The 10,887-nt window shown below is 37.6% G+C and overlaps 3 protein-coding genes across 3 annotated transcripts; all 3 read right to left on the bottom strand.

The window, feature by feature from the left end:
- Positions 1-1,744: 1,744 nt before the first annotated feature.
- Positions 1,745-2,847, bottom strand: LOC108602267 (mitochondrial dicarboxylate carrier). Its single transcript, XM_017990322.1, has 2 exons — positions 2,362-2,847; positions 1,745-2,297 (listed from the first exon to the last, which is right to left on the bottom strand). Exons 1-2 carry the CDS (start codon positions 2,763-2,765, stop codon positions 1,847-1,849), a joined length of 855 nt encoding a protein of 284 aa, XP_017845811.1. The 5' UTR covers positions 2,766-2,847; the 3' UTR covers positions 1,745-1,846.
- A 641-nt stretch (positions 2,848-3,488) lies between these two features.
- On the bottom strand, positions 3,489-4,029 carry LOC108602603 (maker233). The gene is made up of 3 exons (XM_017990741.2): positions 3,859-4,029; positions 3,593-3,795; positions 3,489-3,535 (listed from the first exon to the last, which is right to left on the bottom strand). Exons 1-3 carry the CDS (start codon positions 3,938-3,940, stop codon positions 3,497-3,499), a joined length of 324 nt encoding a protein of 107 aa, XP_017846230.1. The 5' UTR covers positions 3,941-4,029; the 3' UTR covers positions 3,489-3,496.
- A 1,409-nt stretch (positions 4,030-5,438) lies between these two features.
- On the bottom strand, positions 5,439-9,532 carry LOC108601789 (sialin). Its single transcript, XM_017989723.1, has 6 exons — positions 9,428-9,532; positions 7,359-7,475; positions 6,853-7,156; positions 6,247-6,787; positions 5,906-6,182; positions 5,439-5,843 (listed from the first exon to the last, which is right to left on the bottom strand). The coding sequence occupies exons 2-6, from the start codon at positions 7,421-7,423 to the stop codon at positions 5,516-5,518; spliced, it is 1,515 nt and encodes a 504-aa protein (XP_017845212.1). The 5' UTR covers positions 7,424-7,475; positions 9,428-9,532; the 3' UTR covers positions 5,439-5,515.
- Positions 9,533-10,887: the final 1,355 nt, after the last annotated feature.

The following is a 10,887-nucleotide window of genomic DNA, read 5'->3' as shown; positions in this document are numbered from 1 at the left end:
GATGCTAAAGTTTCACTCTCTACAACTTGTAGTTGTAATCCCAATTTACATAAATATTTATGCTGATGGCGCTTAAATTTTGCAGCTACTCACACTCGGCTTGGCGTTAATGTGCCTTAATCTTTAATGAGCCAACTTTCGCTAGTCTCGTGGTTGAGTTTTAGCTTTGATTCTTGTTTGCCTTTGCGTATGCGAGTACGTGTTGCCATTAGCTGCTGTGCCCTTAGCATTGTAAACTACTTTGCCTCCGGCACTTTGAAACATAAGTAGGCAAACAAATGTCGACTGCAGAATACTACTACACTACACTTGATGAGATCTAATTATAAAGATAAACCGTATGGGCTGTGCGCTGCATTTAAATGTGTATGTGTGTGTGTGTGTGTGTGTGGCAGCAATCAGTTGAAATAAATTGCCAACAGCTGCTCTGAAAGCAGCTTTCACTCAATGTGCGTTAAACTGAATTAAACGTACGTGTATTTGTATATTTAATCAACAACGTGTATAAATTCTATAGACTTAATCACACTGTCAATGCACAATAAACTCTTTAAGTTTAAACTGCAAGTTTCAATGGCCAATTGATTTGTGCTGCATAATTGTTGCAACTTTCGTAGTAACTACTTTCATTGCCACTCAACCATCAATGCATTTTCACCGACTTTTCATTAGAACAGCAAGCGCAGAGTGCTGCGCATTGCTGACAGCTGAATCCACATGAAGATAACGCATTGAGGCTACGCCGCCCACTCCCACTCCCAAGTGATATGCGCGGTACTTATTTTAATTGCTCAACATTTTTCACAACTTTTTTGTTTGCATTGCGTTGCGTGAGATTGTGTGTGTGTGTGTGTCCATGATAATACTTGGAATGCTTTTAGGAGTAGCATTCGCTTCGTTCGCAACTCTCAACTCTCGCAGCTTAATCGACTGATTTAGAAGTTTATTGCATTGCCCCATACTTAAACCGCCAAGGGAAATGGCGCCGGGCACGAAAGTATTTAAGCGCTCCATGAGTTCCGTGCCCTGCAGCTTGGAACTCCGGTCGGCTACTTTATTGTGTCGACTCGTCTCGACTTAAATACAAATGGACTTCCGTGCATAAAACGTATAATGTGTCGCTTTGTAAAATAAACTTCCAGTTTAAATTACATTCCAATTTATTGCGCAGCATTAAAATTTGCCAACAATTATGCTGTAAACTCAATCATAACTCATATATTTAAGCACTGCTATATTGTCTACGCAAAACTTTGGGCGTAAATGTCCTTGACCGCCAGGCTCACCAGCACGCATGTCCTTAATGTCATTGCCATAGACCAAATAACGACATTGCGTACAATTAAGTAAAACCGCAGTAATCCTTCGATTTATGTTGCACTCTTTGCATATTAATGGCTGAATATTAAACTAAGAAGATCTAAAAGCAAAATGATTTATTGTTATGGCATCTGCATAGGAAGCTTATTGAGTTTAAACATTATCGCATTGTTTTTAAAACACAGCCTAATGGAATTTGGGCATATTAGTGCATATAATTTATTTGTATTTGTTGAGTTTAAAACAATAACGCAGTCCTGATTTCTAAATAAATAAATAGTTGCGTATGTAAAAGCAAGAAAAGTAAAATAAAAGTAATTTCTGTCTGAGAAGTGAAATGACTTTCCGTGTTTAATACGTATACGCAATATTGAATCATTTATTTAATTAAATTTAGACACGTTTAGTAAATAAAGAATTTTAATACACTACAAATATTCATATTTACATACAATTTAGTCATACATCTTTCATAATGACACAAGCCAAAACTAATATACTCTTTGAAACTTTTAAAAACCAAGGGCTACTTTTTATCCTCCGGAATGTAGCCGAAATGCGTGCGTAGATACTCGAGGGATATAAAAAGCAGCACTGTGTGCGGTCCCAGACGTGCTAGGGATGGCACGGAGCCCTTGAAGAAAGCTAATGGTCCTTCTTTAGCAGTTTTTAAAACTAAATCAGGCATGCTACTGTATTCCCCTGGTCGAGCATTCATGCGCCGCGTCTTGACGACATCAATGGGCTGCGTTAGCACAGTTGCTGTTACGGCCGATATAATCGAGGCTAGAATATACGTGGGCATGGTCTTCGACATGCCCCAGTCTATGAAAATATCCTTTGCTTGCTCGTAAAAGGCAATTTGGCCAATAGTCATGACAGAACCGCGCACTGCCGCAATGGTCGCCCCATTGAACAAACTTATGAAGCCTTCTTCGCGGGTCACACGCACAAGGCCATCAAAAACGTGCTTGTAGCTGCAAAATCACACAGCAGCATATTTAACAGAACACTGAACACAGCTCCTCGCTCGACACTTACTTGCGACGATTTTCCGGCGGCAATTTCACATCGTTCTGCAGTCGCACATTCAACATATCTGCAGGTGCACCCACAAAGCCACCAACACCACCCGACACGCCGGCCAGCATAACCTTCGTTTTCATTGAGCTGGTGTCGATAAGTGTAGCACCCACTGTATAGAATCCAAAGCGCGCCAGCGTGTACGTGTATTGACGTAGCAGAGAGGCCGATATGCCATTGTATAGAGCCAGCACTCCCTGCTCTTTCACAATTTTCTTTGTGACCTGGGGCAACGAGAGTTTCTCCGTCTGCGTCTGTATCAGCACCTTCATCAAATCCAATGGATGCGTTACCATTGCAGCCATTGAACTTGCAACACCACCAAAGTACCAACGAGAAATACGGCGTTGATCATACGACATAATTTATAAATATTACCTAATACAATTTACACACAAACTCTAACAAAATAAATAAAAATACACGATAAGTAAAACTATGTATAACTACTTATAAATAACTAAACTGACTACTTACAAACAACTGAACAACTAAGCTAAACATGTGACATTAAAAGCAAAGACATAGTTGTTAATTAATTTTAATTTTTTTTTCAGTAAATATGCGTGTGTTTTAGCTTTAATTATTTAAAAATAAAAACAATATTTACTGCATAAATATTCAAAAACAGCTTTTATTGTTGATTTTAGTTATAAAACTTAAATTTTCACTATTATGAAATTATATTTATTGATAAAAAAAAAAATATAACGCACCCTAGTAAAGACATAAGAATGTTTCGAGAAATATTCATATTTTTAAATCTATTTTAATACAAAAGAACTAAAATGTCCTTACTCTATCTTACATTACAGTGACATTGACCCATTTTTAGTACAACTAAAAGGACTTAAAACCTAAAAAATTCTTTTCAAAAATACCTGTGAATGAAAAGGACTTTTTACATTAAAATATGTTTATTTCAAAAGACCTTCTATACAAATCATACAATCTTTCCCTGCTGAAATAAGAAATTAAACATTTTTTTGCAAAATCTATTTAATAAGTTTTCTGGGACCATTTACACAACTAGAATTTTCAGCAATTATTTATACATGAAACAAAAATATATTATCTTGCCGGTGACATCAAATTAGATGTAATAAAAGTGAGGATTATTCTTCGACAAGTCCTGCGGATGTATAACAATTATTTCAGTTGAAGATTACTGCGCTTTGTCGGAACGTACCCCAATGAAATATAAAACCACAATGAGAATGCCACCAATCATGCTGCATGTTATATCATTGAGCCGGCTGCGTTGCTCTTGATCCAAAGAAGTGGAGTACATAAAATAGATAACCCCAAAGCCAATTAGGCACATATTAAAGAAAATTACCAGGAAAGCAGCCTTAATTACTTGACGAATGGACACGCTCTCTTCATGGATAGCTGCAAGTGCATGTTAAGGTCTTTATTAAATAGCATGTAATTAACTAAAGGGTGCCAACCTACCTGAACGCAAGTCTTTGGTGTCCACATCTTCGCATTGACCCTCTTCACAGGCGTTAAGCTCGTTTGATAAGAAAATACTCATGTTTAGGGTGTAGGTATTATTTTTCGAGAGCTCTATGTAAATTACTAAATGTTCCAATTTCTAAAGTGTATGTCTATCGTTTAACATCAATGTCAAGGCACGCAATGATTCGATTAGTTAGAGCCCCCCCACAAGGCACTTGAATGCCAAATCATTTACACTCGATTACACAAAGCAGCCACAAAACGCCACCTCAAGAGCCCAGCTCAAACAAAATGCCAACAAAACGCATGCGACACGCAACTGAAGCTGACGCTGACGCTCATACTGAAACTGAAACTGAAACTGACGGTGGCATGCCGAACACGCACATTTTGATTATGCTAATGATTCGCATATTGTTAAAGTTTAGCTTGTCGGCATTGGCGGCCTGCTGGATATAATGCATAAATATTTTGATTGCCCACCAGGCGGAAGTGAAGGCGAACACTTGACATGTCCAGCAGAATGCCACAGGTCAAACAAGAGTGTCCTTAATTTAGGCGCTCGTTTAATGCCAAAGCAGTCCTTATCTTAACTTGACAGCACACATTTTATAAGTAGCTCTAGTTAAATGTCATATTTGCATATATTACAAGCAGAACTACTGAAAATATAACCATAGTATACTTTAATTTAGATTTAGCAAAGTTTTTCTGAAGTCTTAGTAGCTTCGCTTTGACTTTCTCGTTGACTTTCTTGTCTATTTGTATTTAATAACTCGTATCAACGTTGGAGAATAACAATAAACTGTCATTTCCTTTTGACACAAACTTGAACTGCGCCATACCTAAAGCTGAAGTTATTCTATGCTTTAATATAATAATAATAATAATAATATAATATACAATATATGTATATAAATACATAAATTTGGTTTTATTAGCTTCTATAATCTTTAATATCAGGCAGACATACAGATGGCTCCACAGTTCATATATATACACTTGAGAGGTCCGAGGAGAAGGACAAACAATTTTAAAATTCACTTTTCTATTTGCCGCCAGTTAATGCAACATCGAATGATCTATCATTGACTTTAATCATAAAATAGAAAAACAGAGTTGTCTCTCTTTATTTTTCAACTGTCATTTAAAGTATGTTCAGTTTTTATTTAGCTATATAACTCTTTTATCTAAAAGTTGCAAAAATAATGGCAAACTTTCCAGCTGCGCTTCATATTCAATTGTTTTCATAAATTTATTCCATTGCATATATTGAGGCTTGTAGCCGGTGCAAAAATAAATTAATAAGAAAACGCAAGCGATTGTAACTGACAGTGTAAGACTCTGTAGAAAATGTTGCATATCGTTTAAATTCAAGTAAATCCATTTGCCGTTGGCTCTGCCAAATCTTCAACTTATGTAACAAACTAAAAAGATAGTCTACGTAAGCTCTGAGCACTTAACATTAATCATTTTTTTTATTCGCAAACAACTCTAAAATTAATTTATGGAGCTAAAAATGAATCACATTACAAAAGCAGAAACTCTGAGGCGCAAGCTTTGAGCTGACTGATGATATTGGTGAGTTAAACTAAAATATTTCCCTGGTACTGTATGTTGCATTTGTTATTGAATTTAAATTTCGTGTCGATTATTCTTTTAGATCGACAGCCGCATTGTCGAAACCGCCTTTTTGAGTTAGCTGCAGCTGTTTCTGTTCGGCTTCCATGGCCTTTTGCTCGGGCGACTTGGCCCACTCCTGCAGCTCACCAGAGGCATAGAACCAGTAGATGACGCAGCCAACCAAATAAATGCCGGCTGAAATGAAAAAGACCAAGCGCCACTCAAAGCGATCGCCATCATCGCCAACAATATAGCCCGTTATCAGCGGACTGACAATGCCGGGAATGGTAGCAAAGGTGTTGCCAATACCCATTAACACGCTGGCATGCTGCGGTGCTATATCCAAGTGATTGACGCTGCAGGAAACAACAAGAGTTGAGGCAATTGTCGATGACAAATGTGGCAATATGAAACTTACGCAAAGCCGGACCAGGCAAAAGCGCCGAGGCCCACAGCAATGGTGATGAACACCACGGACAGTGTGGGATCCATTATATATGCAGTTAACATCATGAAGACCGTTTGAGCCAGGAAAGCGCCACAGTTAAAGTTACGACGCACTTGGGTTGTTGTCCAAATGCCCTTTACCTGCAGCCAATCGGCCAGATAGCCCGAAATGGCCAGCAGAATGCCCATTACCAGATAGGGAACAGCGGATATAAATCCAGTCTTGCCCAAATCAAAGTTAAGTGTGTCTGCAATAGGCCGCAATGAAATTGTGAAATTGTGCAGCTAGCTAGTTGGTTGACATTGGCTTACCCTTGAGGAAGCTGGGCAGCTGTGTGAGCAGCGTATAGAAGCCCCAATTTTCGGAAAAGTGCGATGCAATAATTGCATAGAACGGCATCGATGTAAAGATGGCCTTCCAAGGATGCTTAATCTTCTTTGCACCGACACAACCAATCGTCTTTTGAATGTACTCGCACTCCTCTTTCGAACAGAAGCGATCCATTTCGGGGCCAGCACGTACAAACACCATCCACGTGATGAACCAGACCACGCCAATCAGGCCAAAGACATAGAACACGCTCTCCCAGCCATAACGAGCTGCCAGCATGCCGGACGAGGGCATTGCTATCACCGTGCCAGCATAATTTCCGGCAAATGCAATTGACGCCATGCGTGAGCGTTCCAATGGCGGCGCCCATCTGGCCCACACGGCGTGTATGCCCGGGAAGGTGACACCCTCGAACACGCCCTCAATAATGCGCACGGCCAGAAACATTTCCAGACTATGCTTGGCAGCCAGCGGCGTCAGCAGTGTCAATATTGCAGTTGTGCCAATGCCCAAGCCGAAAACCTGTTGTGTTAAAAATAAACAAACAAACATTCATTTGTGTTCGACGTATTAAAATTATAACTTACAATATTGCCGCCGATTTTGGTGCCAATGTAACCGCCCAAGAACTGCGTTAGTATATAGCCATAAAAGAACGAACTCAATATCAGACCCTTCTGTTTGCCATCCCAGGGAAAATCTTGTTCGAACGACTCGTTGCCATTTGCATCGATCACTGGTCGATGCTCCGTCATAGCCACAATAGCCACGGACAGATTCACGCGCAGCGAGTAAACATTGAAGAATCCAAAGAAGGCCAATAGCACGACAATGTATCGCTGTTTACGCCAGAAGCGCCAGGTGAGTGGTTCGCTCTCCACCAGCTCATTGCTATAAAATAATAAAAATGCAAAATAGTTAACTGATAATGTTGACGCCACTTTCGCTTTCCGCGTTATTAATTATAGGTGTGTGTGTAATTTATGCAAACATTTATCTTGTTGTCTGCAATGGATTGAAACCAGTTAGCAGACTGGTTTGCCCCACAACTATTTTCAACTAACTGCTCTAAATATAAATTTGTAGTACTCACTTGTTTTGATGCGACTGATGGCCATTGTGTTTGCCTGTTTTCGTTGATTCCAGATCCGTCGTCATATTGCAAAGTACAAACTGTTCAAGCCAACTGTATTGACATCAATGCGTTTAACTGTAATCAAAAATAACAAAAATCACAGCATATGCGTGTTTGCGTTTCATTAAATACAAGCACAATAAATAATGCCGGGTAACAATAAATAACTTAAAAGCAAAATTGCACACAATGCAAAGCGTGTCATAATTTGTGGCAATTTTTATTTGTACGCTATTCGCGCCTTGGCTATTTTTATAAACAAATCTAAAGCAATTTATTAGCTACACGCGCTATGCTATGCACTAATTGGAGCATTGAGCATTGACATAGACCTCTCGCAGGTCAGAGCATACACCGGATATAAGCACAAAGCACTCGAAACATGCTGTGTGCATGTTTAGACAAAAAGAATAAATGATAAATGATATGATGGTTTCGTCTTATCAAAAGCACTCCTTGCAAACTTAACTCAATTATCCATTTAACTTATTAAGCAAATAGTTTTGCAAATTTGTGTCATTTAACGCACGCGAATTGTAGCACACAGCATTCATTCAAAACCTAATTGCGATTCGTAAGTGAGACAAGCACATGCATCCCCCGATATCAACCTATGTACTTAAGTATAGACAGACTAACGACCGGTTTCTTTTTTTCGGGTGCTGCGATACTTTCACTTGATTTGCTTAACTAATACTCATTTGCATCTACACTTCACATATATTTATAATGACTTATGTATACACGTGTCTTCACTTATAGTTCACTCATAAAATGTTAGTTGAAATTTAATTTTAGCAACAGCAGCGTTGTTAAAAATCTGTGATAACATCTTATCAGCTGTCATTAGCTTTTATACAGCACGCTCTCAAGAATGCACATAAGCATCTGTTTAAACAGCAAAAAACAAAAATAATACATTAAAAGGGATCATGGAGTGCTATAAACACTTTATTGGCTCATTAAAGTGCGATTAGTTCAACAATTCATTGAAAAATTAAAACTCGTACACTAATCAAATTTGAAATTATTTTTTGCCATCTAGCAAAGCTAAGAACGAATTAAAAAAATAGTCTAAAAAATACACTGTATTATAATTTTTCATTTGTTAAAAGCTACAAATAAAATTTTGCTAACTAGCTCTACAATTGGTGCTAAGATTGAATTCATTCAATTTTGGCAATGAAATGGCAAGAAATTACTAATAAAAATAAAAACAAGTTCAATCTGACTAATTTATCTTTCATTTAACCAAACAAATTATTTGCAGTTATTTTTAATTTAATTTTACACGCGACATATTTTCTCTAAATATAAATTCTCCATAAATTAGTGTTCACTCTACTATTTGCAATATTTGTCTATGCAAATGCTTTCTGTACAGCTGTTTTGCCATATTTTTATTTTTTAATAACAACAAACATTAGCAGATTTATTTAAAATTCGAACAGAGCTTATCATGCAACAGTTAACTGAACAAATATTGTTATATACAAATATTTATGACTTAAGCGCTTATACGTGACTGAATCAAATTGAAATATCGTTATCTTAATTTCATGGCAATCAAAAACGAATTAAAGCCATAAAGACAACCACAGCAACTACTACTGAGTTAGTTTAGGATAGATTTGTACAGTTAGTGTTCGAACTGAACATTGTTACAATTTGCAATCTTAATTTGTCAAATTGCAATTTACAATTTAAACTGTTTAGCAAACACTTGGACAGGTGACTGCACAAATTACAAGCGGCAGGTTTTGGCAGCTGGCACTTCATTTAAATGCAATCCTTTTAGTTGCATTTGCCACATCCAAGCCATGACAATCTCTTTAATTAAAAACAGCCAAGTGGCAGTTGAGCAAACAAGCAAAGTCATACATTGTAGAAAAAAACTCAAACAATATGCACAAAGTTGTAAATTTAAATCTTGCAAATAGTTAAGCCGCACACCCACACAAGTTTCGAAGTGTTCGTTAGTTTGGACACAGACACACAGATAGAAAAGCCACAAGACTTTAACGCACCATCAAACTTTAAAGTGTTATCCAAGCAGGCTGGCTCTCTGGGCTTAGACTTGTGAGGTTGTTGACCAGTTGTGTAGTCGCCGGTTGCTCGCAGCGCACTGAAACTGCAGCTTTCGACCGGTAACAAGCTAAGCGCCCAGCTGGCGCAGCTCTCGCAGCGGATTAACGACGCTCAGCGGCACGCTCTGTTGGGCTGATCAGCTGATCGCTACAGTTAACTTCAATTAAGGCAACTGAGCAGAGCAGAGCAGAGCTCAACTAGATCTAAACCTTGACTACAGACTACGACTAATTGTGATGTACGCTGTGCTCTTGGCACACGCTTAATCTAAAGTAATAATCGACATATAAAGCTTATCGTTTGATTAGGCGCAAAATATATGTGAGCGAGCACTATAAAGATAAAAATTTTTGGTGGAATTTACGAAATTGAATTTGCAAAGATTTAACATTTATTGCAGACAGCTAATAAATGTTGATTAACACATAAACTAAATACACACAATTGCAGATAAAATTACATTATGAATAGCAATTCATTATACATATTGAACATTGTTATTGTCATCTCCAATTCCAAGTGTTGCTAGCAAAAAATGAAAAAAAACATTTTAATGTGAATACCTGTAGAACAAGAACCAGGCTTTTATGTTTGTTTTATTTTTAAACTCAAAACAATTTGATTCGCAAAAAAACAGCAATGTACATTATTTTTGCATATATATTTGTTGCTTATTTGCATTGCCGCAAGTGTAAATTGGCGATTGATAGTTTAAATAAACAAGCTCCTACCGCAAAGAAATTCAGTTCGAGCTGCTTTCAATGTCATAATAAATAAAGTGTTAGCTAACAAATGTTAATTGGCATGCAAAATATATCAATTTAAATTTGATTGGCAGCAGGTCGCTGATCATGTTAACAGCGCGAAAACAAGCAGTGCAAATTAACAGCACTGTTAGTGCATATTGCGTATACGCTGCGTAAGTCATAGAAATAGTTAATAGACTGGCTATATTTTTATTTATTTATGCTATAAACAAATAATAACAAATGTTTTGCATCAATTGATAGCTGCAGTGGCAGCTGAAAAATAAAATGACATGAAAACAATCGCAAAACGAAAAACAAACTCAATTTGCATGGGGCAGCTGTTGCACGTGAGAAAACAACACACAACGCCAATGAAAATATGCTGCACAAATAGCCATACGCAGGCCAACACACACACACAAACACACACACACAATATCAACAACAACGACAACTTCACGTGTACGCAAAGCAAAAACCAAACAAAAAATAAACAAAACAAATTGATTGATAAATGCCATTGTCATGAAATTGTTTGTAAATTGCCAACGAGCCTCGAGGTATTTGGCAACATGTGAAACGCATCTGTAGTTAATTGATTCGGACCAATCGATAGTAGGTCGCTCGCCTAATAGGAAGCTTAAATAGTC

This window comes from Drosophila busckii, chromosome 3R (assembly GCF_011750605.1).
Source record: "Drosophila busckii strain San Diego stock center, stock number 13000-0081.31 chromosome 3R, ASM1175060v1, whole genome shotgun sequence".
NCBI classification, from domain to species: domain Eukaryota; kingdom Metazoa; phylum Arthropoda; class Insecta; order Diptera; family Drosophilidae; genus Drosophila; species Drosophila busckii.
This window is presented reverse-complemented; position numbering and strand designations above follow the sequence as displayed.